At 43.8% G+C, this 25,878-nt stretch overlaps 1 protein-coding gene across 1 annotated transcript in view; it reads right to left on the minus strand.

Moving 5' to 3' along the window:
* Nucleotides 1-25,878, minus strand: part of INSRR (insulin receptor related receptor) — a 673,583-nt gene that overhangs the window by 249,165 nt on the left and 398,540 nt on the right. The window contains exons 7-9 of the mRNA XM_078668487.1: nt 23,532-23,658; nt 18,138-18,376; nt 16,265-16,432 (exon numbers count right to left, since the gene is read on the minus strand). Coding sequence (XP_078524613.1) covers nt 16,265-16,432; nt 18,138-18,376; nt 23,532-23,658 — 534 coding nt within the window. The remainder of the gene's footprint in view (nt 1-16,264; nt 16,433-18,137; nt 18,377-23,531; nt 23,659-25,878) is intronic.

Consider the following 25,878-nt stretch of genomic DNA (forward strand, 5'->3'; position numbering starts at 1 on the left):
TGTATGTTAGAAACGGGATCTCTGGCTGGCCAAGGCTTGCGCCAACGTCAGTCAGAGACCACCACTTCCAAGTCAGGGCAAGGGAGTCACAAACCAAGGCAACCCCTGCTCACCCTCTAGGTAACGTGGCGCGAGCAGCAAGGCTAAACTTGGAGGCGGTATGAGTTAAGTATTCGCGCACGCACCCCAGCGACAACACCCTAGGCCCACCACAAAGGAAACTCCACACAAGGTTATATAAAAATAGCCTTTGTATTATAGTAAAAACACATTAGATAACACACATACTTTACAATGTGCCAACAGGCACGGGCAAGATTTACAAGGGATTATGTACAGGACAGGGCCACCTGGACCACTGTCAGGGGTATGCACTTTTTAGAAATAATACTTGTAGGTATAACACTTAGCACATCAACATATAATGACTGTAACATAGAAGTAGTAAATGTAGCATACAACCAGTAACTACTGGTAAAGGGAAAATACCTCCTACGCCACCCTAAACACTGTAGGGAAATCACGCAGGGAACTAGGACCTTATCATCAGGACCTATGGAAGGAAAACCATCACCTAAGCAAGTCACATTTAGCAAAGGCAATAAAACATCAACATTCCTCTAAGCAGGTCACTTTTAGCAAAGGGAAATAAAAGCATAAACAATTACCTAAGCAGGTCACTTTTAGCAAAGGTAAACAAACATTCCTCTAAGCAGGTCACTTTTAGCAAAGGGGAATAAACCATAAACAATTACCTAAGCAGGTCACTTTTAGCAAAGGTAAACAAACATTCCTCTAAGCAGGTCACTTTTAGCAAAGGGGAATAAAAACATGAAGAATCACCTAAGCAGGTCACTTTTAGCAAAGGTAATAACATAGACAATTGCACATGAAACATTAAAACACAATCAGAGGTGCAGGTAGAACATTTGCGCAGAAATCACATAAGCAGTAAATCATAAATTACAATGCGCAGGGTGCATGTAGCACAACACTAGGATTGTCCCTCAGGCCAACTGGCCTCGCAACGGGCTGAATGCCCTGAGTCTCAATGTCAGGGGAGCTGCGCAGGCAGCACAGCACACTAAGCCTAAACGTAGCAACTGTCCACTAAGTGCTGGACAGTTGTAAATACCGCTGGGCAACGTTGGAGCCTCGTGGGCTCAAGAACACAGGTGAGGGCAAGTACTGCGTGGGAGCCTCGGGGCTCTAACCACCTAACTGCTCTCTGAGCCTCACTGGGCCCTAAATCAAATATAATGCCACCCAACAGCCTTTCAAGGCTTGTAGACAATGTGGGCGGTGAGCCTCTCTGGGCTTTAAATGACGGACGCCCCTCGAGCCTCTCAGGACTCGCAAACAAACAAAATGGGGCGCCTAGAGCCTCTCGGGGCTCACAGAACAAAATGCGGGCGTCGTTGGGAGTCCTTCGTGGACTCGGAATGTACTTGTGGACGTTGGAGCGGCCCGCTGCCAACCGGGGCCGCTCTGTCACCCCCGGGATGCTTGGGGCCTCTCGGGGCACAAAGAAACCACTATGCCCCCGGAGCCCTTGGGGGCTCCAATCACCGCAGTGCCTCTCGCAGGCACCGAAGCACACAGGGAGCTTCCTCCCCCCTTTCGGCACTCACCGGCTGCTTCCCGGGCGGCGCTTCTCACTCTCGGTCGGCTCTCCTTCTGGGCTGCTTGGCTGTCTCCTGGGTGCACACGGGGAAGCCCTCGAGGCTTGGCCAGTCCCTGTGCGGCCCCGGGATGACGCTACGGGAGTCCCTGAGGTCGGGACCAATCACAGAGCTTCAGCCCTATGACGCGAGGGAATCTCCGCCGGCTGGGCCAATCCCAGCGCGGCCCCCTCGTGACGTCAGCGGCTGCCTCCTCTCGCCTTCTCCTCGATCCTGGGACTGCGGCGGTGAAACCACGGAGGCAATGCCGGGTGGGCTCCGGCTTTAAATAATTAAATAACAACGGGGCAATGCCGGGTGGGCACCGGCGTCAAATTAAATATAAAGCGAGGTGGGCACTCGCTCGGCCTGGCAAAGCGCTCCAAAGCGCTATAATCAAAATAAAGCGCACCCAGCGCTTAGGGGGGCAAAGCACACGGCAAAAATGCGGCGTGGGCCGCCGTGAAAGTCAAATAAAGCGCTCTACAGCGCTAGCAGGCAAGTAAGCGCTCCCAAGCGCTAGGGGCATGAAAGCAAAGCTCCAGCAGGGTCTGGAGGCAGGCAGGGGGGCAAGGCTGGGCCAGAGCCAGCACACTGGGTCTCCAGGCAGGGAGACAGTCCAAGTGGCGGTCCTCCTGGCCCCAGCAGCAGCAACAGCCCCCTCTGGCAAGGATCCACAAGTAGAACAGAGAACAACTTCTGTGGGGACACAGCCCCATTTTTATACTGTGAAATCCTTTGTTTGGAGGTGCAGGGTGGGGGGAAACCAGTTGCAGCTGGCTGGGGAGTACCCTTGATGGCCCAACCACCCCTTTCATTCACTGGGGAGGCTTGGGTCGTTAGACAAACCACAGGGGGGCGGAGCCAGCATTGTGTGGGGAAAAACCCAGCCCATCCAGGACCCAGGTGCACTCCTCCCACACATTACTCATGCTGATCTCACACTCACCACCGGGCAGACCCATCCAGACTTCCTGGAGCCTGGCATGCCAGCCAGCTCCAGCCAATCACGCTCCAGCACCCTCACTGCACACATACATCAATGTCCAGAAGTAGCACTTCCCTTCTAGACACATACATGCCGCATACACCATCTCGCAGCATTCATTCTCACGAGTTCATGCATACTAAACTCGAGCCTGCACTCCCCACACATCAGGAACTAACATGGACACCCACATTCCCCATGCATTCCTATGGGAGGGCAGGCCAGCCATACTACACGCACGCACCTTACTCTGGGACACAGGGAAAAAGTGCGCCAAGACCCAAAAATCACTGACACTGGGTCACAAATAAAAGCAAAAAGATTAGGGGTGAACCTGCCCTAAGGCCCAAGTCCAACAGTGTATTATACACAAAATGAAAAAACGTGAACTATAGGGGTAATGTATCTGGTCACTGCGTTATTGATGTAGTCTTTTTTGCCCAATTGGCAAGTGGAGAAGACCTAAAGGGAGAAAGTACAAATTAGTTCCTCCTCGTTATAGTTGTCTTCCAAATAAGGGTGACCTAATGAAAAAGTGCAGAGTTGCTAATTTTCACGAATAAATTGAGTGATTTATCATGCAGCCTGTAAAAAAGGGGACATAGACTAGACAAAGACACACATAGAACACATAGTGCACACATGTTTGTGTGTAGTTCATCCCTACTGCTGGTACCATAAAAAGAAGAAATCGAGGAAAAAGTCTTACTCAATATATAAGGGTCGAATACCTCATGAGCCTTTTGCGTTTAGGGGGGGTTCCATCAAGCGCAATAGATTGATCTGCAATCATGAGAAGGGGTTGTTTAGGAACCATGCTCTGTCTAAAATCAATAAAATGATCCTTACCAACTGGGGGGTGACCCAAACCTGACTCACGGTTATCTGGACGTTTTCCGACCTCCACCCTCCAACGCTGCTCTGATGATACTGCCAGTGTGCTCACATACGTCTTTTACCCCACACACATCACACATAGTCCACCTAAAGTGCTCCCACGTAGTCGTCGGTCGCAGCACGCCGCATCCCGTAGAGGGGTGCGAAGACCCCGATGATGAAGCATGACACCAAGGGGCCTGTTGGTGTGTGAGGGGTATTTAAACAACACTGAGTGCTCCCCATCATTATAGGGACCATCTCAAACTGCCCCAGTGGATTCCACTTTGTTTTTTGTACTTTATCTGGGGAGACTGAATCCACTCGTTTTCTCTCCCTCCCTCCTTTGTTAGAAATATTGTTAGACAGCGCGCAGCTGTGGGTGTTTTTCCCTCCTGACACACATAGACTACTTTTCCCTGCACACAGTTATCATTCCATAGAATCATCTCCCATCATGGATGATGAACACGGCCTGACCTTTGGGGAGGAAGACAGCGACAGGATACTCTCAGAAGTAAACCCATTCGAAGGTCTGAGCAGTACTGACCCTGGACCTAGCATTGCGGATTGGGACGAATTAACCAATTTAAGAAAAACCCAGATCAGAGCAGCCCTGCATGGGCTCCTAATGAGAGAATATCTGAGGAACAAGATAGCTCCTCAAGGCCTCATTGTTAAGAACGAACCGTTCATTTTTCAAGACGATACCATCTTCAAAAAGGCATGGTCGCTAATCTCTTGGCACTGCACAAGAGACTGGCTTGTGCTGATTGTGCAGACTGCAGCTAGAATAGCACAAGACATGAAAGCAGACATCCAAAAGATTGAAGTCCAATTGAAAGCCTTCATTGCCCCAGCCGTCCTTAAAAAAAGACTAGATGAACTTAATCAGCAGATGTCTGAATTTGAGACAACCCTTAAACAGAGTAAATTCAACAAATTGAAAAAAGACAAAGACAGGTTCACACCGGAAAGAGCCTACCCCTACACGAAAGCAGACTACATAGCAAGGAATAACACAAGCGACAACGACAGTGTAAGCTCAGATGGCAGCTCAGGAAGCACAAGCGGGTACCAACAGAATAGATATCAGAGAGGAGGGTATAGACAACAGAGACCCCAGAGACCACGCCAAAGAGGTTGGAGGGGATACCAAGGCCCTCCACAACACAACCAAGGATACCAAGGTCCCACACAATATACCCAATATCAGGGCCAACCGCAGTTTCCCCTATACCAATACGGCCCCCCTCCTATGGGCTCGATGTATCAACCGTGGCCACAGGATTTCACAGGAGGAGCCCAAAACCAACAGCCTTTTTTAGGGTGGGGCCCTGGACCCAACAGGGGCAAGAACATGAAAGGGAACAATGTCACGTGGCAACCAGAAGAGGAATCAGACCCCAGGGTGTCCACAAGGAGCATGACAGGGGCATTGGCGAACCAGGTGTCCACAAGCAAGAGGGGGACCTAGTGATTAATATCTCCCCTATTCCACTCACTGACACTCAGAACCAGGTCCTGAACAAAGGACTGGGCTATGTCCCAACTAACAAACTGGACAATTTCAAGCTACACAGCGAGGTGCAAAACTTCGTCCGTAGCGTCAAACTGAAGGCATTTTTCAAGGGGCGGGACGAGACTCAGTCAGTCTCTGATACGGGTCTGCGCCCTAAATCAACCTTCACACCACCAGACAATACACTGCCGGTAGAAGTTCTTGCTTTCAAAAAAGCGCTAATGACTGAACTAAGCAAACTGGATTCTACCCCCAAGAATACCTTCGTGAACATGAGCAAGAAAGAAAACCAGGCAATAAAGGAACTCTGCCAAAATAAAGAATTGACAATAAAGCCAGCCGACAAAGGGGGAGCAGTGGTGATTCAGACCACAACTGCATACGATCAGGAATGTAGGAGACTCCTTTCAGACACGAGGAACTACCGGGTATTAACAAATGACCCCACAGAGTCGATACGCACAACGATTGGGGCGATGGTGGAAGAGGCCGTAACACACGACTGGCTGACCAAAAAAGAGGCAGCCTTCTTAGTCCAAAAAGAACCTAAAACACCCTACTTTTACTGCCTCCCAAAGGTCCATAAAAACTTAATGTACCCACCAGGACGTCCCATCGTTTCAGGAATCAATTCGATCCTGGAACCCTTATCAAAATTTGCGGACGTCTTCCTCCGAACCCTGGTTCAAACGACAGATACCTATCTGAGAGATACCAAGGCGGTCCTACAATTGCTGAGGGACACTCCCTTTAATCCAGAGACTCAAATGCTTCTGAGTCTGGATGTGGAGAGTCTCTATACCAGTCTACCATACGACGAGACTCCCGTCATCATTGAGGAGGTATTACACTCTACCGCCTGGAAATATATGACCCCCCGTGGGGTAGTAATGGAATGTATTTCCATCGCGCTAACCAAGAACTTCTTCAAATATGAGGGCACTCTATACCTCCAATGCCATGGAACGAGCATGGGCAGCACTTTCGCGCCGAGTCGGGAGGGATTATATGTCCACCATCTTGAGGCGACTAAGATTCTACATCCTGTCAACCCACACAGAGGGAATATCCAGTTATGGAAACGATATATTGACGACGTGATAGTCATCTGGAATGGAGACGACCAATCAGTAGCTGATTTCATAACATGGCTTAACAACCAAAATCCCTTTCTAAAATTCACCCACACAATGTCCAACAGCTCCATGATTTTCCTGGACCTCAATATATACCATGAGGGAGGTTTGCTGAAGACGGAAACCCACTTTAAACCGACGGCCAGAAATTGTCTCTTACGATTTGACAGCTTTCATCCCCGCCATTTGAGGACGAATCTACCGTATGGCCAGTTTCTCCGTCTACGACGCAACTGCAGTGACATCAACAAGTACAAAGCCCAGGCCCTGGACCTGAAAGATAAATTGAAAGAGAGACATTAACCTGATAGAGTGATTAACACTGCAATGAAGAGGGCTAGGAACATCCACCGCGACGCACTCCTTGAAGAAAAAATACCCTCTGAGAATAATCAAGATAGATTAGTGTGTGTTACAACATACAACTCACATTCTGATCAGGTGGCGAAAATGGTGAATAAACACTGGAGGATCTTAACAAGTGGAACATTGAATCTGGAGAAGCCTCTTTTTGCCCATAAGAGGGGAAAAAATCTGAAGGATGTCTTGGTCCACACCAGACCGAAATCAGTAGATATGCAACAAACCAGACTCCAGGGGCTACAAGGACATTACCCCTGCGGCAACTGTGCCAGTTGCCACCTAACCAAGAAGAGTCAGAACCTCACGTTCAGTAATGGGAGTAAATGGGAACAACGCGCCTTCACGAACTGTAATAGCAAAAATGTCGTCTACTTAATTACATGCCCCTGTGGCCTCGAATATGTGGGGATGACGACTAGGCCCATTAAAACCAGGATGAATGAACACAAGAGCAATGTTCGCTGTAAAAAATCTACTACTAAAATGGCCACCCACTTTCTAACAGAACAACACTGCGTGAATGATCTCCAATGGACGATCATCGAACAGTTACCCACTGAGACTGGCCTCTTTGAAAAGGAACAGAGATGGGTTTTCCGTCTTGGTACCCACATTCTAGGCCTCAATGACGACATTCCATGGGGCCAAATCCGGTAGGACCCGCAATGTGATCAGCAAGCCCTACAGTGAATCCGCACTTGATCTATATCATAACCAGCTGTGAATACGAGCTTCACGTAGTGGGATATGACCAATGTCTAACCTACCACCTGTTCTGGCATCAAAAAAACGATCTCCATTCATTCATTCATTTTTTCTATACTATATGAGGAACGAACACATATTGTGTTTAATTCTGGCAATCACCTCATAATGATGAAAATCCCAACTGGGATATATCTCAACCTGGAAAATCCCAACATGGGCTCAACTTAATGACCACGTACCGACAATTAACCAATTACGGGATGTATAAAAGACCAACCCACTCACGCTGGCAGTATCATCGGAGCAGCGTTGGAGGGTGGAGGTCAGAATACGTCCAGATAACCGTGAGTCAGGTTTGGGTCACCCCCAGTTGGTAAGGATAATTTTATTGATTTTAGACAGAGCATGGTTCCTAAACAACCCCTTCTCATGATTGCAGATCAATCTATTGCGCTTGATGGAACCCCCCCTAAACGCAAAAGGCTCATGAGGTATTCGACCCTTATATACTGAGTAAGACTTTTTCCTCGATTTCTTCTTTTTATGGTACCAGCAGTAGGGATGAACTACACACAAACGTGTGCACTATATGTTCTATGTGTGTCTTTGTCTAGTCTATGTCCCCTTTTTTACAGGTTGCATGATAAATCACTCAATTTATTCGTGAAAATTAGCAACTCTGCACTTTTTCATTAGATCACCCTTATTTGGAAGACAACTATAACGAGGAGGAACTAATTTGTACTTTCTCCCTCTAGGTCTTCTCCACTTGCCAATTGGGCAAAAAAGACTACATCAATAACGCAGCGACTAGGTACATTACACCTATAGTTCACGTTTTTTCATTTTGTGTATAATACACTTTTACATATCTATACATGTGAGTAAGGTGGGTATATGTGCAAATCCCGTCCTGAAGAAGGAGGCTCCGTCCTCCGAAACATGTCCATGTAGACGACGCACAAATGAGGTTGGTGTACTTAATCATACACTCACAAATCTCTCTCTGCACTCCTTTTAACAATACCAGCCGGGGGCTGAATAAAGTTTTTCTCCTACCCCACGAGCCAGGTATTTTTTAACCCTCACCCACTTTAAACTCACCACTCACATACGTCTTTTACCCCACACACACCACACATAGTCCACCTAAAGTGCTCCCACGTAGTCGTCGGTCGCAGCACGCCGCATCCCGTAGAGGGGTGCGAAGACCCCAATGATGAAGCATGACACCAAGGGACCTGTTGGTGTGTGAGGGGTATTTAAACAACACTGAGTGCTCCCCATCATTATAGGGACCATCTCAAACTGCCCCAGTGGATTCCACTTTTTTTTGTACTTTATCTGGGGAGACTGAATCCACTCGTTTTCTCTCCCTCCCTCCTTTGTTAGAAATATGTTTACACCGATAGCCAATACGCCTTTGGCGTGGCTCATAGTTTCGGTCGCTTGTGGAAGGAAAGAGGATTCTTCACTTCCCATGGGACTAAAATACAGCATGGTCAGTTGGTTACTGACCTTCTCGAATCACTTGCCTTGCCTATCCAAATAGCGATTGTGAAGTGCAGTGCACATAAAAGGATCACTGATGATGTGGGTCGTGGGAATGCTTTTGCAGACGAGGTAGCAAAAGAAACAGCGAAGGTGTTAAGAGTCGTATGTATGTTGCAGGTCCTGCAAGATGGGTTGGAGAAGCAGGTATGTGTGAGGACACAGTGGAAAGTGTGAAGATTATTCAAGGAGAAGCAACTGAGAAGGAATTGAGTAAGTGAAGAGAGAGTACGGGAATGTTGGACACAACAGGGTGTTGGAGGGAATTGTCGGAACACCAACGATGGTTGTTACCAGATGCCTATGTACTGCCTGTAGTTACTATGGACCATGGTCCGGCTCATATCAGTGCGAAAGGAATATGTAAGCTTCTGGCTCCAGTAAGGCAGAATGAAGGTATTCCTAAATGTGCAGAGAATGTGGTGAAACATTGCATTGTTTGTTTGATGCATAATCCAGGAAAGGGAACACCAACTCCGGCAGGTCATTTTGCTCCCCCTTTTGAGGTTTTACAAATAGATTACATTCATATGGAACGTTCCAATAACCTCAAGTATGTCCTTGTGGTGGTCTGTGCCTTTTCCAGATGGATAGAGGCCTACCCCCTAAAGGATAATACTGCCTTGTCTACTGCCAAAGTCCTCTTGAAGGAATTCTTCCAGAGGTTTGGTTTGCCGCGCATTGTCTGGAGTGACAATGGAAGTGAATTTGTGGGTCAAATTATGCAGAAGGTGTGTGCGGGTCTTGGGATTAGGCAGAAATTCCATGCGGCAAACCATCCTCAGTCAGCGGGTTTGGTAGAGTGCTATAATGGCACTCTCAAGCTCAAGTTAGCGAAGATCCAGGCCAGTACGGGCCTTGCCTGGCCCTACGCCTTACCTTTGGCACTTCTCTCTACGAGAACAACTGTACATTCTCGTTTAGGACTTAGTCCTTATGAGGTCGTCTTTGGACGCCCAGCCAATGTTTGGGGAGTGCCGTGACCTAAAAAGTACTCAGACATTCCATACCCATTGTTGGTTGATTACTTACATGACCTCACCACTAAATTACGTGTTATTCATCAACAGGTTCAAAACGCTTTGCCGGAGGCTTCCTCAGATCCAGGTCATTCCATCCAACCTGATGATTTTGTGTGTCTCAAGAACTTCCAGAGGAAGAAGAATCTGGAACCTCGTTGGGGGCCACCGCGACAAGTGCTTTTGACAACGCGTACAGCTGTAAAAGTCGTTGGAAAAAAAAAACTGGGTCTACGGCGTGCACTGTAAGAGTGTACCCTTGCCTTTACCTTATGATCAGTGGGTCCAAGAAGGCATTGGTGATAGCGAATGTGAGAAAGTACCCCGATTTGTACCTTTCAGTAGTGCACGCCTGGACTGGACAAGTTCTGAGAAAGAAGACGACGACGTGTTGCAATAAGCTGTACCACCACATTTGAGATTGGACACGACTAATCCAGAGACTTTGTTTCGAGACCAAACGATACTTGGCAAGACACGGTACAACTTAAGACCCAGGTCATCGAAAGACAATTAAACTTTGTTTTCTTTTTCTTTGGTTACTCTTTTTGAAAGACATTTTTCCTTTCACTATCCATCAAGTTGCAGGGTCACGGTATGAGTCTTAGGCTGTGACCTGAATAGTGAGTAGGTCAACAGGACTTGCAGTGTCATAGGACGGCTAATAATCACAGCTAAGTGATCCAGGAAGATTACCGTGCGCAACGCCTTTAGAGTAATGGATACTAAAGTGGAAGAGAATGATGTTAAGATTGTAAAAAGAAATAAGTACATGAAACTATTGTTTAGTCGATGTGGCGTCGCATTATGTATTCTAGTGTGTTTATGTAGTTTATTAGCTTGTGTGGGATGGATTGTCCACATTATGCAGCAAGCACCTGCTCCAACTTCTGTTCCTTTGCTTTCCTCTACTAACTCTCCGCATAAGTTCTATACACTTCCAGACCATGAACAAGTTAGGAGACCAGAATACTTCAATAATTCATTCATTCAGTTGTTACATCAGCATCAATTAGTAGTTAACACTACTGACTGTTGGGTTTGTGGGCTTATGCCTCATAACGCCGAGAAAGGAATGCCATATTTAGTTCTCCCGTTTTCATATGACGGTTCTGCTTGGGCTTATTTAGCTATGTTTAGCTATGTTTCAGAACCAACTTCGATATCCTCCTGGTGATATATATACTGGTGGATCAGATTATAGTCATAGTCCTTTGATAAAGGGAATAGTGACTATGGCTAAAATTGCCGACATTAGTAAGATTCCCGTTGATGAGAAACGAGCATATGACGGTTGGAATGTGACTCGTTACATTACTAGCCTTACTGACAAAGCTAGACAAAGAAGATCTTTACCTATTTGGACCGTACCTTATAAAGGTTACTTATGTTTACAGATAAATGGTCAGAATAACAAGAATGAACAAGAAAAGAGTGTTTGTTCTCATACCTATGTCTACTCCCCCTTGATTTCTTCTCCGTTAGTAGCATCTCAAGGTACATATTTTGTCTGTCACGATAGGGCCTATACATGGCTTCCCGCCTATTTCTCGGGAACATGTTATATAGCTTTTCTTCTTCCCCCTACATACACTGCTCCTTCAGGATATCACAGAAAAAGATATGGTAGAGGGGTTATTGATTCTGGAGACACAGCTGGACAAGAGGTAGGAGACTTTATTAAAGGGTTTCTTCCCTTTTGGGGCCCAATGGCCAATAGCAGAAACATCAGACAGCTAGTTCGTATTGTCGAGGCTACGATAAATGTGACTTCTGGAGCCTTGAGTAACTTGACGGACGAACTTCAGGCGGATCGTCTTATGACTTTACAAAACCGAATGGTTTTAGATATTGTCCTTGCTGATAGAGGAGGAGTCTGTAAATTGATTGGGTCTAGTTGCTGCATTTACATTCCTGATAATGCTCCTACAGTATACCAAGCCATTTCTAAGTTACACGTGATTTCTGAGTCTATTCATCAGGACACAGGAGATTGGTCCATAATGGGATGGTTTTGGGGACTACTGTCCACATGGGGATGGACAGTAGGAATGATTTTAGCCATCATTTTCTCCTGCTGTCTGTTTGCAGTGTGGTCCCGCCATTTGTGGTCTTTGTGCCACCTTGTGTGTTCCAAAGCCTGCCTCCCAGAAAACAGAGAACATTAGAATGATGTTGCAGCAACAGCTCAATGACCTCATGACCATTGACATCGACTCAGATTAACTTGAGTCCTTTGTGTTTTGCCTGAGTAATGGCAAAAGGAGGGTCTGAGGTTCTGTGATTTTCGACTTCGCTTCGTAGTCAGCCGCCATTTTGTGACAGCCGCCATTTTGTGTTGCCCTCACTCAGGCGACGTGGCGAACATCGTGTTTTTGCCTTTCCAGCTGCTCGTCTCTCCTGTTAAAAAGTAACCCTCTGTCCTTGTTTGTGAAACCGATGTCAGGGTCTGGCCGAGTTAGTTAATCCATGTCTAGACTGATTGATCCTTGTCTTAGTTGACTGTTTGGGTCCCACCATTCCTCCTTTACTTTATCTTGTTTGAATGGCCTTCACTATTCTCTCCGTGTATTCTCTTATTACACAACCGTCCTTTGAGGCTCGCAATCATGTTTGCCACCTGCAAATTGAATTACATGCACTAGCATTGATTAACTTGAGGGAGGGGAGAACACGGAGTCTGAAAGAAGAGTGTATTCAAGATACTTGATAGCTTGTTTTCAAACTTTTCTCATTTGTCAGTTTCGTATGTTTTGGGAGTGGGCATTGTAAATGTGTACGGTATATAAGATTGTGCGCCACGGAATGAAGTGGCAGTCTCCTAAGAATCTACTCTCTGTAACTTCTTGGACAACTGTGCTTAGCTGCAGGTAATAAACCTGATTTTCTACGCCTAATGGAGTGTCTCGTGTCTCTGTTTGATAAGGCAGGTGAACCCGGAGATTTTAGGCGTGCCCTGCGCTGCTCGGCCCATAAGGCCCAGTTCTCCATGTGGGGGAAGGTAGAACAGGGTATGCCACGAGGGGACTGAATAGAAATTATTTCCCCCTCTTTTTCGAGGTTGTCAACACCCTTAAATAGGATAGGCATCCCCACCCTCCCACAGGCAGGACAGTGGACATGTGTCTTTGAATGAGAAATTGTCCGCCTTGTGTTTTTAGTGCAAATGCAGGACTGGTTTATTTCAGGCTGGTACACATAATTTATCGATATTTGTCTTGTGATCATTTGTTTGCTGTATATATTTTTGTCACAAATAAAGTTTTCGTATTATGTATGTATTGTATACATTGTCTCACAAAGGAAATGGTTCTAAATCATGCATACAAATGTTTTAAATCGTGTGATTTACTAATGTTGTGTTTCATTTTAAAAGAAAGGTCCAATTGATTTATGAATGTCTTTTTGAAGTATCAAAACTAAGCAGAATAAATGCTCAAAAACCTCAGAATTCGTGGTTTCAGGTTTATCACGAATATTTACAATAAACCTCCCTTGACACCTTTCTGTGATTTCAAAACTAGTGGGTCGGCAGCATGGATTGTGCCACCCACCTGAGTAGCCCTGTAAATGTGTATCAGATCTACCACTGTTGTGCCTGTGCATGCAGTTTATAACTACCATGTCTACCTGGCAAGTGCACCCACTTTCCAGGCCCAACCTTCCCTTTTTTCTTACTTGTAAGACACCCCTCAGGTAGGCCCACGGTACCCCCATGGGCAGGGTGCAGTGTATGTGAAAGGTAGGACATGTACTGGTATGTGTAATCATGTCTTGATAGTGAAATACTGCCAATTAACTTTGTTTGTATTGAAAGGCTATCTGTACCATAGGATAACATGGGAGATACTTTGTAACATCTTACAAGTATAATTTCCCATTGGGAAAAGATACAGAAATAACGTTTCGGCTCTCTTAACTCAGAATTTAATAGCACAACTTTAAGTAAATATGTTTTTTAAATAGTGCGTTTATAAATACCAGTTTTAGAAAGTATGCAAAAGAAACAATTGATAGACTGAATGCTTGACAATACAAACATTCACCCCCAGTAACAAGGATCTGGGTTAAATTCATCATTCTTTTGCTCCCCACACTACCCCAGTTTGGACCAAGCCATATGCAAATCAGTCTTGACCCTGTTCCTTGTGGGAACAGCCCAGCCCGAACTGCCAGGCCAGGTCCTCCCTGGACCGGAAACAAGCATCCTGGGACTGGTTTCAGGGCATCGCTCTTCATCAGCCAGGCTAGCTTGAATCCAGTGGTGTAGTGAGCACAGGACCCACATCTGGGCGTACCCGTTCCACTTAGGGCGACATATGGTGAGCAAAGGAATGATGGATTAAACCCAGATCCTTGTGCCTCGGGGTGAATGTTTGCCTTGTCCAGGACTAGGGCTGGGGATGTGCATTCACAGTAGATAGCCTCTGGGAGGGTTGAGGTGTGCCTAGCCTTTCCAGGATGACTCAGCGCTGAGCTGAATGGGGCTTGGCTGTATTTAGAGTAGTGGGAGGATTTTTCATTGCACTTGAAAAGGACCTGTCTCCCTTGCACAATGCTGTCTCCACCCTCTGTGGTCATACTGCACCAGTGAGGACAGAACTGATTTGGACTGGGCCCAGAGACCCTTACACAAAGAGAACAAATACAAAATGGATTATTAGTTGTGGACCTTAAACCCCTGAACTTTAAATCACTTCTGGACTCAAGAGGAACCTTTGCCAAGGAGAAGAGCTGGAAAGCTGTAAGGGGGAGTACTGCCTCTTTTGCACCGCCCGGCCTTCACCGCATCTCCGATGCCCTTCGACGCCTGCAATTATTGGCATTCCCAATGCCAGCACTAGCACCAGCTCCGTCATTGCCAGCACCTACATCTTGTAATCATGGTGCCGATAACCGCCGAGGGTGACTCAAAAAACTCGCTGAATTAGCATCATCTACAGAACCGATGCCTTACAGCTGATGCAACTGACTTCCCCTGTCCTGGAATCGACACCTCGTGGACACGACACCTCGCCTCCCCCGTGGCAGCCAAGGAGCTGGCCTCAACCTCTGCATCGATGCTTCACCTCCACGACACTGTGAATCATTATGGACCTGGTTTACAAAGGTACTGTTTATTTGGGGGTCCATGCGACTCCGTACCCGATGCAGCGTACCTCGCGGTCAGCGTCGTACTTTGGATTTATTGCTGTCACAACACTGTAATAGCCCCAGGTGGCACATTTTGTTTTCTACGAGCTTTATTTTGGAAATAACTGTTTTTATTCAGAATCTTATTACATGTATGTTGGATTTTTGTTGTTTTAGTCTTGTTTGGTTTAGACATAAATATTCTAAACTGGTGTGGTGTCCATTTGTGGGGTTATCACTGTTTTACTGTATGTTTTGAGTGTAAATACTTTATGCATTGCCTTTAGGATAAGCCGGTCTGCTCATGCCAAGCTACCAAGGGGGTGAGCAAGAGTTATTTAGAGTGTGTATCCATCTTATCCTGACTAGAAGCAAGGGTCCCTACTCAGACAAAGGTACATACTTCTGCCAACCAGAGAGCCTCCATTTCTAACAAGCACTTTCTTTTATTTCTGAAATTTGGAACCCTAAGTTATTGGACGTCCCGAACGCAAAGTTTGAAAGAAATCTTGGGCAAATGGCTACATTATTCATGTAACACTTTACACCTAGTAAATGAATGCTAACATTATGTAAAATTTCAATTATTTTCTATTACACCTCATCAAAAAAACATTTTCGCTGTATGGGCAATTGTTAGGATGTTAGTTGCTCTTATTTACAGAATTAAAATCAGATTTCCATTTTTACCAGACCCATCCCTTGTTATATAAGTATTGCCATTTTCTTAATATTCGATACAGCAATGGGGCAGTCATGGGTTTGTCACGTTAAAGACTACATTAAAAATAAATAATTATTAAGTGGTGATTCTCACAGCTCCACGTAAGGTTTTTCAGGTTTGCCTCACTCCCTAATTTTGAATGCTAGGAGTACAATTGTTTAGTATAGTCATTCTTATTCCTGATTGGAAATGTTTTATTTTCAAGAAGATGAAAGTCGAATGATCTATTTTATTTTTTAAATAACTTCTCCTTTTTTCGAAGCTAGAAGTTGAAATAAATAAAACAATCTATTATTGACCTTAAATCTTCAGCAACAAAAGTGTCACATCTCCTTATGAAATATCACTGTCAGAACAAATTACTAGGGTGTTCAAGTGGAAGCTAGGGTAAAGTCCTATGTTTCCAATAGTCTCGAATATCATTCCCTTTTCTGAGCTTTTTCTCAATTTTATGAATCAAAACTAGGTAGAACATTGCCTGTTGAGTGTTCTGCTCACTAATACAGGTGATATATACTCTTAGATGAAAAGTGGCCAAGCATTCTAATTGATGAACAGGTACTCTCTACACATCATGTCTCACCTTTTGTGCAGTAATCATTGACATACAGTTCAGAGTCTTCCACCAGCTGCTGCCAGAGTACCAGGTAATAGGTGATGTTTCCATTACGTTGCGTTGGTGGCTTCCAGCGTACAATAAGATGGGAAGAGGAGTTTGACATGAAAATTACTTCCCGTGGAACTGTAGGAGCTGTGAAAAAGGCGACATTTTTTAAAAACTCTGGTTCAACATTATCTCCACGCAACAAAGTGGCCTTCATCAAGGGATCTTTGGTAAAGTTGCATATAAGCTGGCATGCCCACACCCCTCCACGCGCTCCGCCAACTCCCTCTCCCAGTAGTGCATATACTCTCACATCAGCCATAACAGGCTGTGCAAGCAATGGCTGGACACACAGGGCATTCACTCACACCATGTTCTCCAGCTATTTCTTTCTTTCTTATTTTTATAAACCAAAAGTAAACCACTAAAATGCCAATGTGCTGTACATCAACCTACAAAAAAGTCTTAAATTAATCCCTTACATAGCGACAAGTCACCTTGGAGGGTAATGGATGATAAATCAGCATCCGCAATTAAAAAATGTATCAACAAAATGCATGAATTGATGAATTCAGAGAACAGTACAGAGCATGTTACATCACTGTTAGCAGCACCAATACTCAGTTATAACCAAAAAAAAGATTTGACAGTCAAATAAACCAGAGCAATCTAAAGCAATATAAAAGTCTTAATTTTGTATCTTTAAAGGATTAGACTACTGTCGCCCAGCCCTTGTTGTAGTTTCCCAAAGAATGGTGAAGAATTATGGTTGTACAAGCAGCAATTAGTGTCATGCTTAATCTACCACCTTCAGCCTGTTCATCTACTACAAGTCTATGAAACTAATCATGCCGAAAATCCCAGCCCAAAGACCAGAAAAGTCATATGGTCTGGTAAATTGTGCACACATTCATAGGTTTCTCAATGATTTTAGTCTGTACGGTGACACCAGATACCAAGAGGAGCTTGTAAGCAAATTTCTGAAGCAAAATCCTGAAGCACTTGAGAATTTGATGACTTCATCCATAAAGGATTAAACCAAATAACTTTTGGGATACCAATGGTTGTGTTCTTGATTTAAAATAAAAGTTTATATTAATTTTATCAGCCTGTATTCATAACAGAGCAGTCGGATATGAACAGATAACATTTTGCAGTTTTGGTCATCGTTTGTGAATGTGCATATAGTTTAAAGAGTGTACTATTAAGAGAGCTGTTGAGCACAGTACCAGGTTTGTATCCTCTAAATGGAGCCAACAGTGCTCATTCCTAAAATATAAAATGGTTTCTCCAGTTAAATGGACAGAGCTGTTTTGTATCAGTATCTTGAGACAAATGAATCCATATTGATTGTTAATTACTGCTGATCCCTTTTGCACTAGTTCAAGAAGGAAGAGGAACCAGTCTGTCAGTGGTGGTTATCGGTTCAGGAGATTTAACATGGGACTGTGCTATGTATAGATGGGTGAATTTCAGAACTGAGATTAGTCATCTTGACTAATGTCCATCCAGGATTCTGTTCAGATAAAAAAATAAGACTTTATCAAGAATAGTTTATGGATTATCTAATTTCTTTGGGGTTCGTGGGTGCTTTCAGCTACCACGACTTCCATGCCTTTGCTACCAAGCTGACTTCATCCCATTGACCAAAAGCTCCCAAATATATTTAACCCCTTAAGTGCTGCCGTCGGCCAACGGTCGTCACGGGCACTACCTCCCCAGTGCTGCGTGCGACCGCTGGACGTCCAGTTCAGCACCGGATAATGGACAGCGCAGCACTGGGGAGGTTTGTTTACTAGCTCCCAAGTGGTTAATGAAAGCTTAAATAGTGGATTTTGATGCGGAGACTTACAAGCTGGCTTAGTGCGAATGTAAACAATGTCACTCTGTGCCCCCATGTTCCGGCCTTCCTCTGCTGTGGTTAGAGTAATAGTACGAACAAAAATAGCATATTGTGTCCAAGGCTTGAGGTTCATCAAAGTAACAGTCGGGTCTTGTTCATTGTTTAAAGGGAGATCCAGATCCACCACATTCCAATTGTTGGCACCGCAGGCATCCTGGCCAATGTACTCTGTCACATTCTGAAATGGTCTGAAACAAAAAGAAATAGGTGATGTAGTAAAGGCAAAGCACAGACGTATAATGAGATGGGACCAACTCTACCATATTTTCAAAGCACCATACACTCTAACACTGATCCAATAGTATGTAGTACACATATTCAGTCAAATTTCAAACAAGTTACCAACCTTAATTCAGACCACATTACAGAATCACAAAAGTAAGAAACTGTCATTGTGGACATACAAATAAAGGTAAGAATTATGCAGTGTCAACAGTGGATTCATTTTCAGTTCAGTCCCACACCTCCATTGTAGTGTCACATCTCCGCGGGTCTTTAAATAAGAGGGTGAATTGTGTCCACACAGGTATGACCAGTAGATTGAAGAACACTTTGAAAGTATATTTATTTTGGGTTTCTGTGCTTTGCAAGGTTAGATGAATTTTTTTAAGTTTCATAGTCCTCACTGTCATCATGATACAAGACAATGTCACCTGCTGGCTATGTATATTGGGTAGAAAGTCAGCATGGGAGAGGCACTATGTACCTCTTTTAAACTGTCATCATGCCTAGTACACCTCAGTCTTCTACCTGCTTCTTAGCCAACTTTTGATGGCCCCCTTAGTACACTATCATGCCTCTAGGTTATGCGCTGGGATCATAAAAAGGGACCATGAAGAGGTACCTAGAGCACTAAAAGCAGAAACCTTAGGGAGGTGAAGAACTACTGCCTACAAAGTCCAAAACAACATAGCACAGGAGAAAATGGCTGCTTCACTTTATCTCAACAAGAAAGTAAATGCACGTCAGCCGACCAAGTAGCGAGACCAATGATTGAAATAGTTAAACTGCCGCAAGCGTATCTTAGTAGCTACATTGATCTTACCGTGTGTTATTATATGTGTGTGATTTCATAGAAAAAGTATTTCACGGAATACCATTACTGTGAAAACACTTAATCTAAACTGTTTAATGGAAATTTGCAGGATGAATGGCATTCACCATTTCATAGAAACCACTTCAGAGACTGTCTTTTTTTTTTTTAAATTAGCTTTTCATGCTTATTTTTTAAGGTGCTAATGCAATGGTTGCAGGTCTTAGTTTCTAAAACATTTTTGTTGAAGGTATTTTAAGGCTTCACTTCAGGGAACATTATTTCAGATATGAGTGGAAGATCTCCATCTGCTATCTCAGCAGAAGGTTCTGTGAAGCAAAACGGTGATCCCATGCTACTTTACCGGTCTTAATTAACAATCTAGTGCTTGAAGTTAACAGCCAGGGTTCTAGTTTCATGCCATAGTTGTGTGTCACTGCAGCAGAGTAAGATGTGCTCCACTTAATAGCAGGGGAGGTCTGCTGAGGACCAAAGGAATCGCGACCTGCAAGTAACTTTTAATTCACTGGTGCCTCACTACTCCTAAGCATCATCCATCCTAAACCCCACACGACCCCTAAACACCATCCATTTCTGCCACCCTAAGACACCTCAACACCTAAACAACACCCATCTATGACTTTTAAACTTCAGCAATGCCTGACACCTAAAAACCCTCTCTATCCCTTAACTCCACCTATCCCTGAACCCTGATAACTGGTCACCACACCTAAACTTCGACTGTCCCTGACCCCTAAACTCCACCCATCTCTGAACCCTAAAAGCTTTTACTATCCTAAACTCCACCAACTGCTGGACTGTAAATACCCCCTTCTATCCCTAAACCCAACCATCCCAGACCCTTAAACATCCTCATCACCCCCTAAACTCCACCCATTCCTGAACCCTAAAAACCCTTCACCACTCTTAAACTCTACCCATCACTGAACTCTAAAATCCCTTACCAGCCTAAAACTCTGTCCATCCATAAATCTAAAAAACCCTCATCACCCATAAACATTACCTATCCTAATCCCCAAAAAACCCACCACACCAAAGCTCCACCCATTCTTGATCTCTAAAACCCCTCACTGCCTCTAATCACCATCTATCGCTGCCCCTTAAAGACCATCCATCATCCGTAAACCTCACACATCTCTGAACTGAAATCCTCTCACTGCTACTAATGTTGGATTTTTCCTTACAATTTTTAAAATTATTTTATTTTTGGCTTTTTGAATGGCCTTAACACTGTATTTCCATTCGACACTCACTTCAGACCTCTCTCCATAGGGGTACTGATTTGAAAGGGGCCTCCCCGTTGGAGGACAGAGTTCTAGTCGGCCACCTCCCTGAAAAGACAATCTTGTTAATATATAAAATAACTAATCAATCACATGGAAGACCCGCTCTGGGCATTGAGGGACAGGTGGGTGCAGGATGGGATAGAACTAGATGATGAAGATTGGCAGAAAGTGGTGTCATCCCCCAAAGTGGTGGCAATTCCGGCACGCTTGAGATTAGTCCAGTTTAAGATACATCACAGGATTTATATTACAGGGCCTCGATTGGTGAGCATGGGGTTGGCGGACGCAGGATTATGCAAGTGGCAGTGTGGGCTTACTGGCACATTCTTGCACATCATTTGGGAGTGTACACATATTAGCACATATTGGCTTAAAGTACATAACATAATCAGCCAAGTATTGCGCGTCACCCTCCACTCTGAGGCAAGGAGGTGCCTCTTGAACATATGGGAACCCACAGACCTGAACATCTCAATGGGCTACTTTAGGGTTTATGATAGCCAAAAGAAACATTGCTCAATTGTGGGGGGGGGGGGGCGCTCAACCGACTACCCTGGAAACTTGGGAAAGTAATTTAGATTGGTGTATGTTTAGGGAGAAAACAGTGTATCTGGCAAGGGGGTGCCCTGGGAAATGGTCGCTGATATGGGGCCCTTGGAATAGTTACCGAGAGGAGATCTGTGTGCCGCCACCCGATACTACTCAGGATGACCCCCACTCCCTGCGAGGTTCCTCTCCTGTGTTCACTGTACTTATCCTTCAACCATCTGCTTGAAGTTCGCAAGGTAAACGGTCCTCTGTACTGTATTTCTGCTGATGTAGGTTTGGTTTCCATAAAAAGAACTATTTAAAAAAAAGAAAAACACTGTATTTCCTTAAAACCTTTTCCCCATGATTTGGTTTCCTCCGATGTGTTTTTTCATATTTCCCATTATTCACATACATCAGTTATAAGGAGTAACCCACAGCTTTGTAATCAGGTGTCTCAACTCTGGGCTGGCAAATGACAGGTATTAAGTTGTTCCCCCAACAGGATAGCTAAGGGACAGACATACTCAACTGTAGGGTAATAGTTAGTTGCAGGTCGCGATTCGGTTGGTCCTCAGCAGACCTCCCCTGCTATGTAGTGGCGCTCATCTTACTCTGAGGCAGGGACACACAAATATGGCATAAAACTAGAGCCCTGGCTGTTAACTTCAAGCACTAGATTGTTAATTAAGACCGGTAAAGTAGCATGGGATCACCGTCTTGCTTCACAGAACCTTCTCCTGTGTTAGTAGATGGAGATCTTCCACTCATTACTTTCTGAGATTATATACAAGAGTACATCCGTACTCGAAACGTTGCATTTTTGAAAGGCACTGAATAAAACAACTCGCCTGGATAACGTGGGGTCTGCCTCTTCTTTCGCCGCTCGTGTGTGGAGGTTTGAAGATTACGTATATATATATATATATACATATATATATATTTATATATCCCAGTCAGATAAAGCAAGGGACCACCACCTGTTTTCCACAATGTTCCCTAACACTGGAAGGCCCACATGCATCAAGCATTTTTGGAGTCGCAAACGGTGCGATTCCTTAAAATCGTCCGTTTGCGATTCCAAAAGTGCTGTTTGGGATGCATCATGCTATTTTAGAAATTGCAATTTTTTTGCAATTTCTAAAATTGCGATAGCATATAAGAAATCGCAATTGTGCGATTTCGAAAATGCTATGCATCATTTCATAAAAATGTGCGATTATTCAAATTGGAAGTGCAAATTACCACAAAGTTCAACCTCGTGGTAATTTGCGAAATTGTTTAAAAATTCACAAAAATGCATTTTTTAAACTGTTAAGTTACAGACACACATGTCCTTAGGACATGTGTGTATGTAACTTATACTGAAAAGTACATTTCATGGGTGCAGGGGGGGGCTCATTTGCACCCCCCTCTCCACCCTTGAAATGCATTGATGAATTCCGATTTCAAATTGCGAATTCGCAATTCCCATTCATTCCTATGGGCATTTTGGCCCATAGGAATGAATGGGAATTGTGAATTCGCAATTGAAAATTTGCATTTTTTATGCAATTCGGTAAAAATAGCGATTTTTACCGAATTGCAAAAAAAGGCGAAAATATTCATGCATAGGCTTTTGCGATTTCTAAATTGCAAATCGCTATTTTTCGCAAATTAGAAATCGCAAAAGCCGATATTGATGCATGTGGGCCCAAGCTCTTTAATTTTTCCCTATATGGGACCACAAGCATAAGGATGGTGGACTGTTATTCCTTGCAGACTACCATGCCAATCACAGGGGGTCACAATAGCGACCTGTTTAATTAATATTGACGAGGCATGTCATTCTAGGATCCCCTGCAGCTAGAGATTTTGCGATGTGACCTATTGGTACATTGGTTGCATCGCAAAAACAGAGAGGTAGCAAAAAGTGGTGCACAATTTGTGAACACTTTTTTCAACCAGTCTTTTAGTATGTCTGGCCCCAGATCACCGACAATTAAAGATTAACAATTAAAGGCCATAAATGATTGAGTTAGCAAATCTGTTCCAGCTTAGTGTTATATCAGAGGTATAGTCACTCTGGCATGTGAGGTGGAGAAACAGAGTATTTGATATGTGGTGCAAGGACAAACTTAAAATCTGTTACATCACTTTATCCCTTCTTCCACCATGTTCTTGAGAATTAGTTTAAAGACAAGACAAAAGTGCCAGAAAAGACGTATAACATCAATATTTTACATAGTGACAGAACCATGAAGCACTGACTGATGGTCAGACGACAAAAGGGACAGGGAGACATGCTCCCATATTAGCAACTAAAGACACCAAAAAAAGTCCCAGAGACATTGCATTCTTTCTCAGTTTTGAGGTCTAATAAATACCTTGCATTGAGCGAGCACACCATGAATGGGGATAATTTGGGGGAAATAGCTGGAATGAAGGCACGAAAGAGGCAATATGAACATATGCAGAGCAAAGTTTGGGACTTACGATTCTTTATAATGGACAATGAAGCTCAAGAGATCCCGGTACTCAGGTGGCTGGTAGCGCTCCCACTTCAAAAAGATCTGGTCCGCGTAAGTAATGTTAGAGATGAAACGCAAGGTGTGTGATTTGCCTGTGGGGAGATTTGTATTATTAAAGAACTTCGAATTAAAAGGTAAGAATAAAAAGGTCTAATCTGAAACTGTTATAGTTATGGCACAATCCACTGCCTTGGTGATGCCACGAAATAAATTTCCTCAGTAGCAATTATTAAAGTGAGAGAAAAAAATCTAAATGCACTGCCACTTGACATCCAGCTTATGGATATGTTTCTCTTGCAAAACACAATAAATATTTCTGCCCACAGGTGAGAGTGATACATCAATTCCAGTACTATTGTGTCATATTTCTCCTTTTTACTTTGTTTGGGACAAAATGAAGTTTTACTTTACCCACAGGCTTGCCTTGTGGTCCATTTTTAGGACTACAAAATTCAACCAGTTACCTTATTTAAATCATGCACTTTCAATGAAGTCATAAAAATACATTAAGGGAAGAAGAGAACTGACCACTGTGCGTTAGAATATAGGAATGTTGGGAACTCCAGTGAAGAAAGAGGAGCGCCCCAGGGTAAAATGGCTGCTGCACACCCACTCCAACATTCCTATGGTCGTCTTTTTGTGTCTCCCTTTTCAATTTAGAACATTATTCCCTCAGTGAGCAGAATGATCCAATAGCATTATAGCCCCTTGCCTCTAGCTATAGGTGTTGTTAAAGTTACTCTCTTTTCTTATAACCCTCTGAATGTAGCTTAGGTCTAAAACTCCGGATTATGGCCTTTAACAAACATTATGGCCCATGGTACCAGACTATGATCCATTAAAAAGATACTTCTGAATAAGCTGTGGGAAAAATTGTCTCCAGTCCAGAAGTTTACTCTTTACAAAACCAAAATAAATCAACTGACCAAGTCACACTGCATTACAAAAGCAGAATGAGACTGGCCCACTAACGAGTGTCAGTTATTCATAGTGTCCTATGTAGGCAATTTTCTAAAATATTAATTGCAAAGGAGGATAGAGAAGCCATAATTTTTATGAACAGGATGGTCAAATGTGTTTTCCAATGATGTTACATTCAAATCTTCCGGTACTCTGTCTAACTGGGAAGTATTATAGCATGAAGTTAACACAAAATGACATAGCATTAACCACATAAAAATAGCAGAACATTACAAATAATGTCAAGTTTTTAAAGATAAACTATTGAGAGCTGGTAAACTACGACAATAAAAAGTTTGTAAATGACTGTCATGTACTATTCAACAAAAGCAACTATAATATGTAGTAACTAAACCAGGGGTCTCCAACCTTCCCTGTAAAAAGAGATACTGAAGGTCAATGAAAATGATCCCGAGCTACTAAGTTACTATTATTATTAGTGTTGTGATAGTGAACACATCAGCAAGATTACATTAGTGACCACCCTATGAAACATTACCAGCAATGATCAACACTGTACATCAAGAAGGCTTGCCAGTAGTAATGTAAAAAAAAAAGCCTTTGGGAATCTGGAATGCCTTTACGTAGGTAATACAGATGTAATGTTCATGGCACTAAAGGAATAATTAGTAATACGTTTCTCCAGCACCACCTGATTCATCATTCAAATATTAGGTTTAAAATATTTCAGAAATGTAAGCATTTTTCTCCAAACATCATCTTATGAGTTCTGACACAACCATTTGTGTCTCCAATGCACACTTTTCAATTTTGTTATAAATATATTCAGCTATATAAAAACATCTAATTTAGCAGGATGGGCTGCATGCACACTGGAGAGCTACTTAGTGGTATCTGGAGAGCTGCCAGTAGCGCACAAGCTACTGGTTGGAGAAGCTTCTGCGAAACTATACATTGGTGAATAGGATATAAATAAATGGGTGAGAGCTTTAATGGATGAGACCGTTGTCAGTGCATGAGCAAGGCGGAGCAGGACCGCAAGCGTCCCCAGTGTCTTCTGTGGCAGCAGCTACCAACGTTAAAGCCTTCTGAGCCCAGAAGCCCCCAATACTAACATCCATTGCCTTCCACTTGGCTTTTTCTGTAAGCCAGCATTGATCAGGCCTAGCATCCCAACAAGCCCCCCATCTTATTGGAAAATAGATTTGCTATACTAGAGGGTTTGGATGGGATAGATTGACTGGAGCCCTCTCCCACAGATAGAGCTGATTCAATTACTATCATGCCTGGTATAGACCCCACCTCGAATATGCAAGGGCCTTGTATAATTGAAAGCCCGGAAACTAATGCCTTGAAGATTCTGATTTGGAACATAGTGTCTACACTCCAAA

Source organism: Lissotriton helveticus, chromosome 12 (assembly GCF_964261635.1).
Source record: "Lissotriton helveticus chromosome 12, aLisHel1.1, whole genome shotgun sequence".
NCBI classification, from domain to species: Eukaryota; Metazoa; Chordata; class Amphibia; order Caudata; family Salamandridae; genus Lissotriton; species Lissotriton helveticus.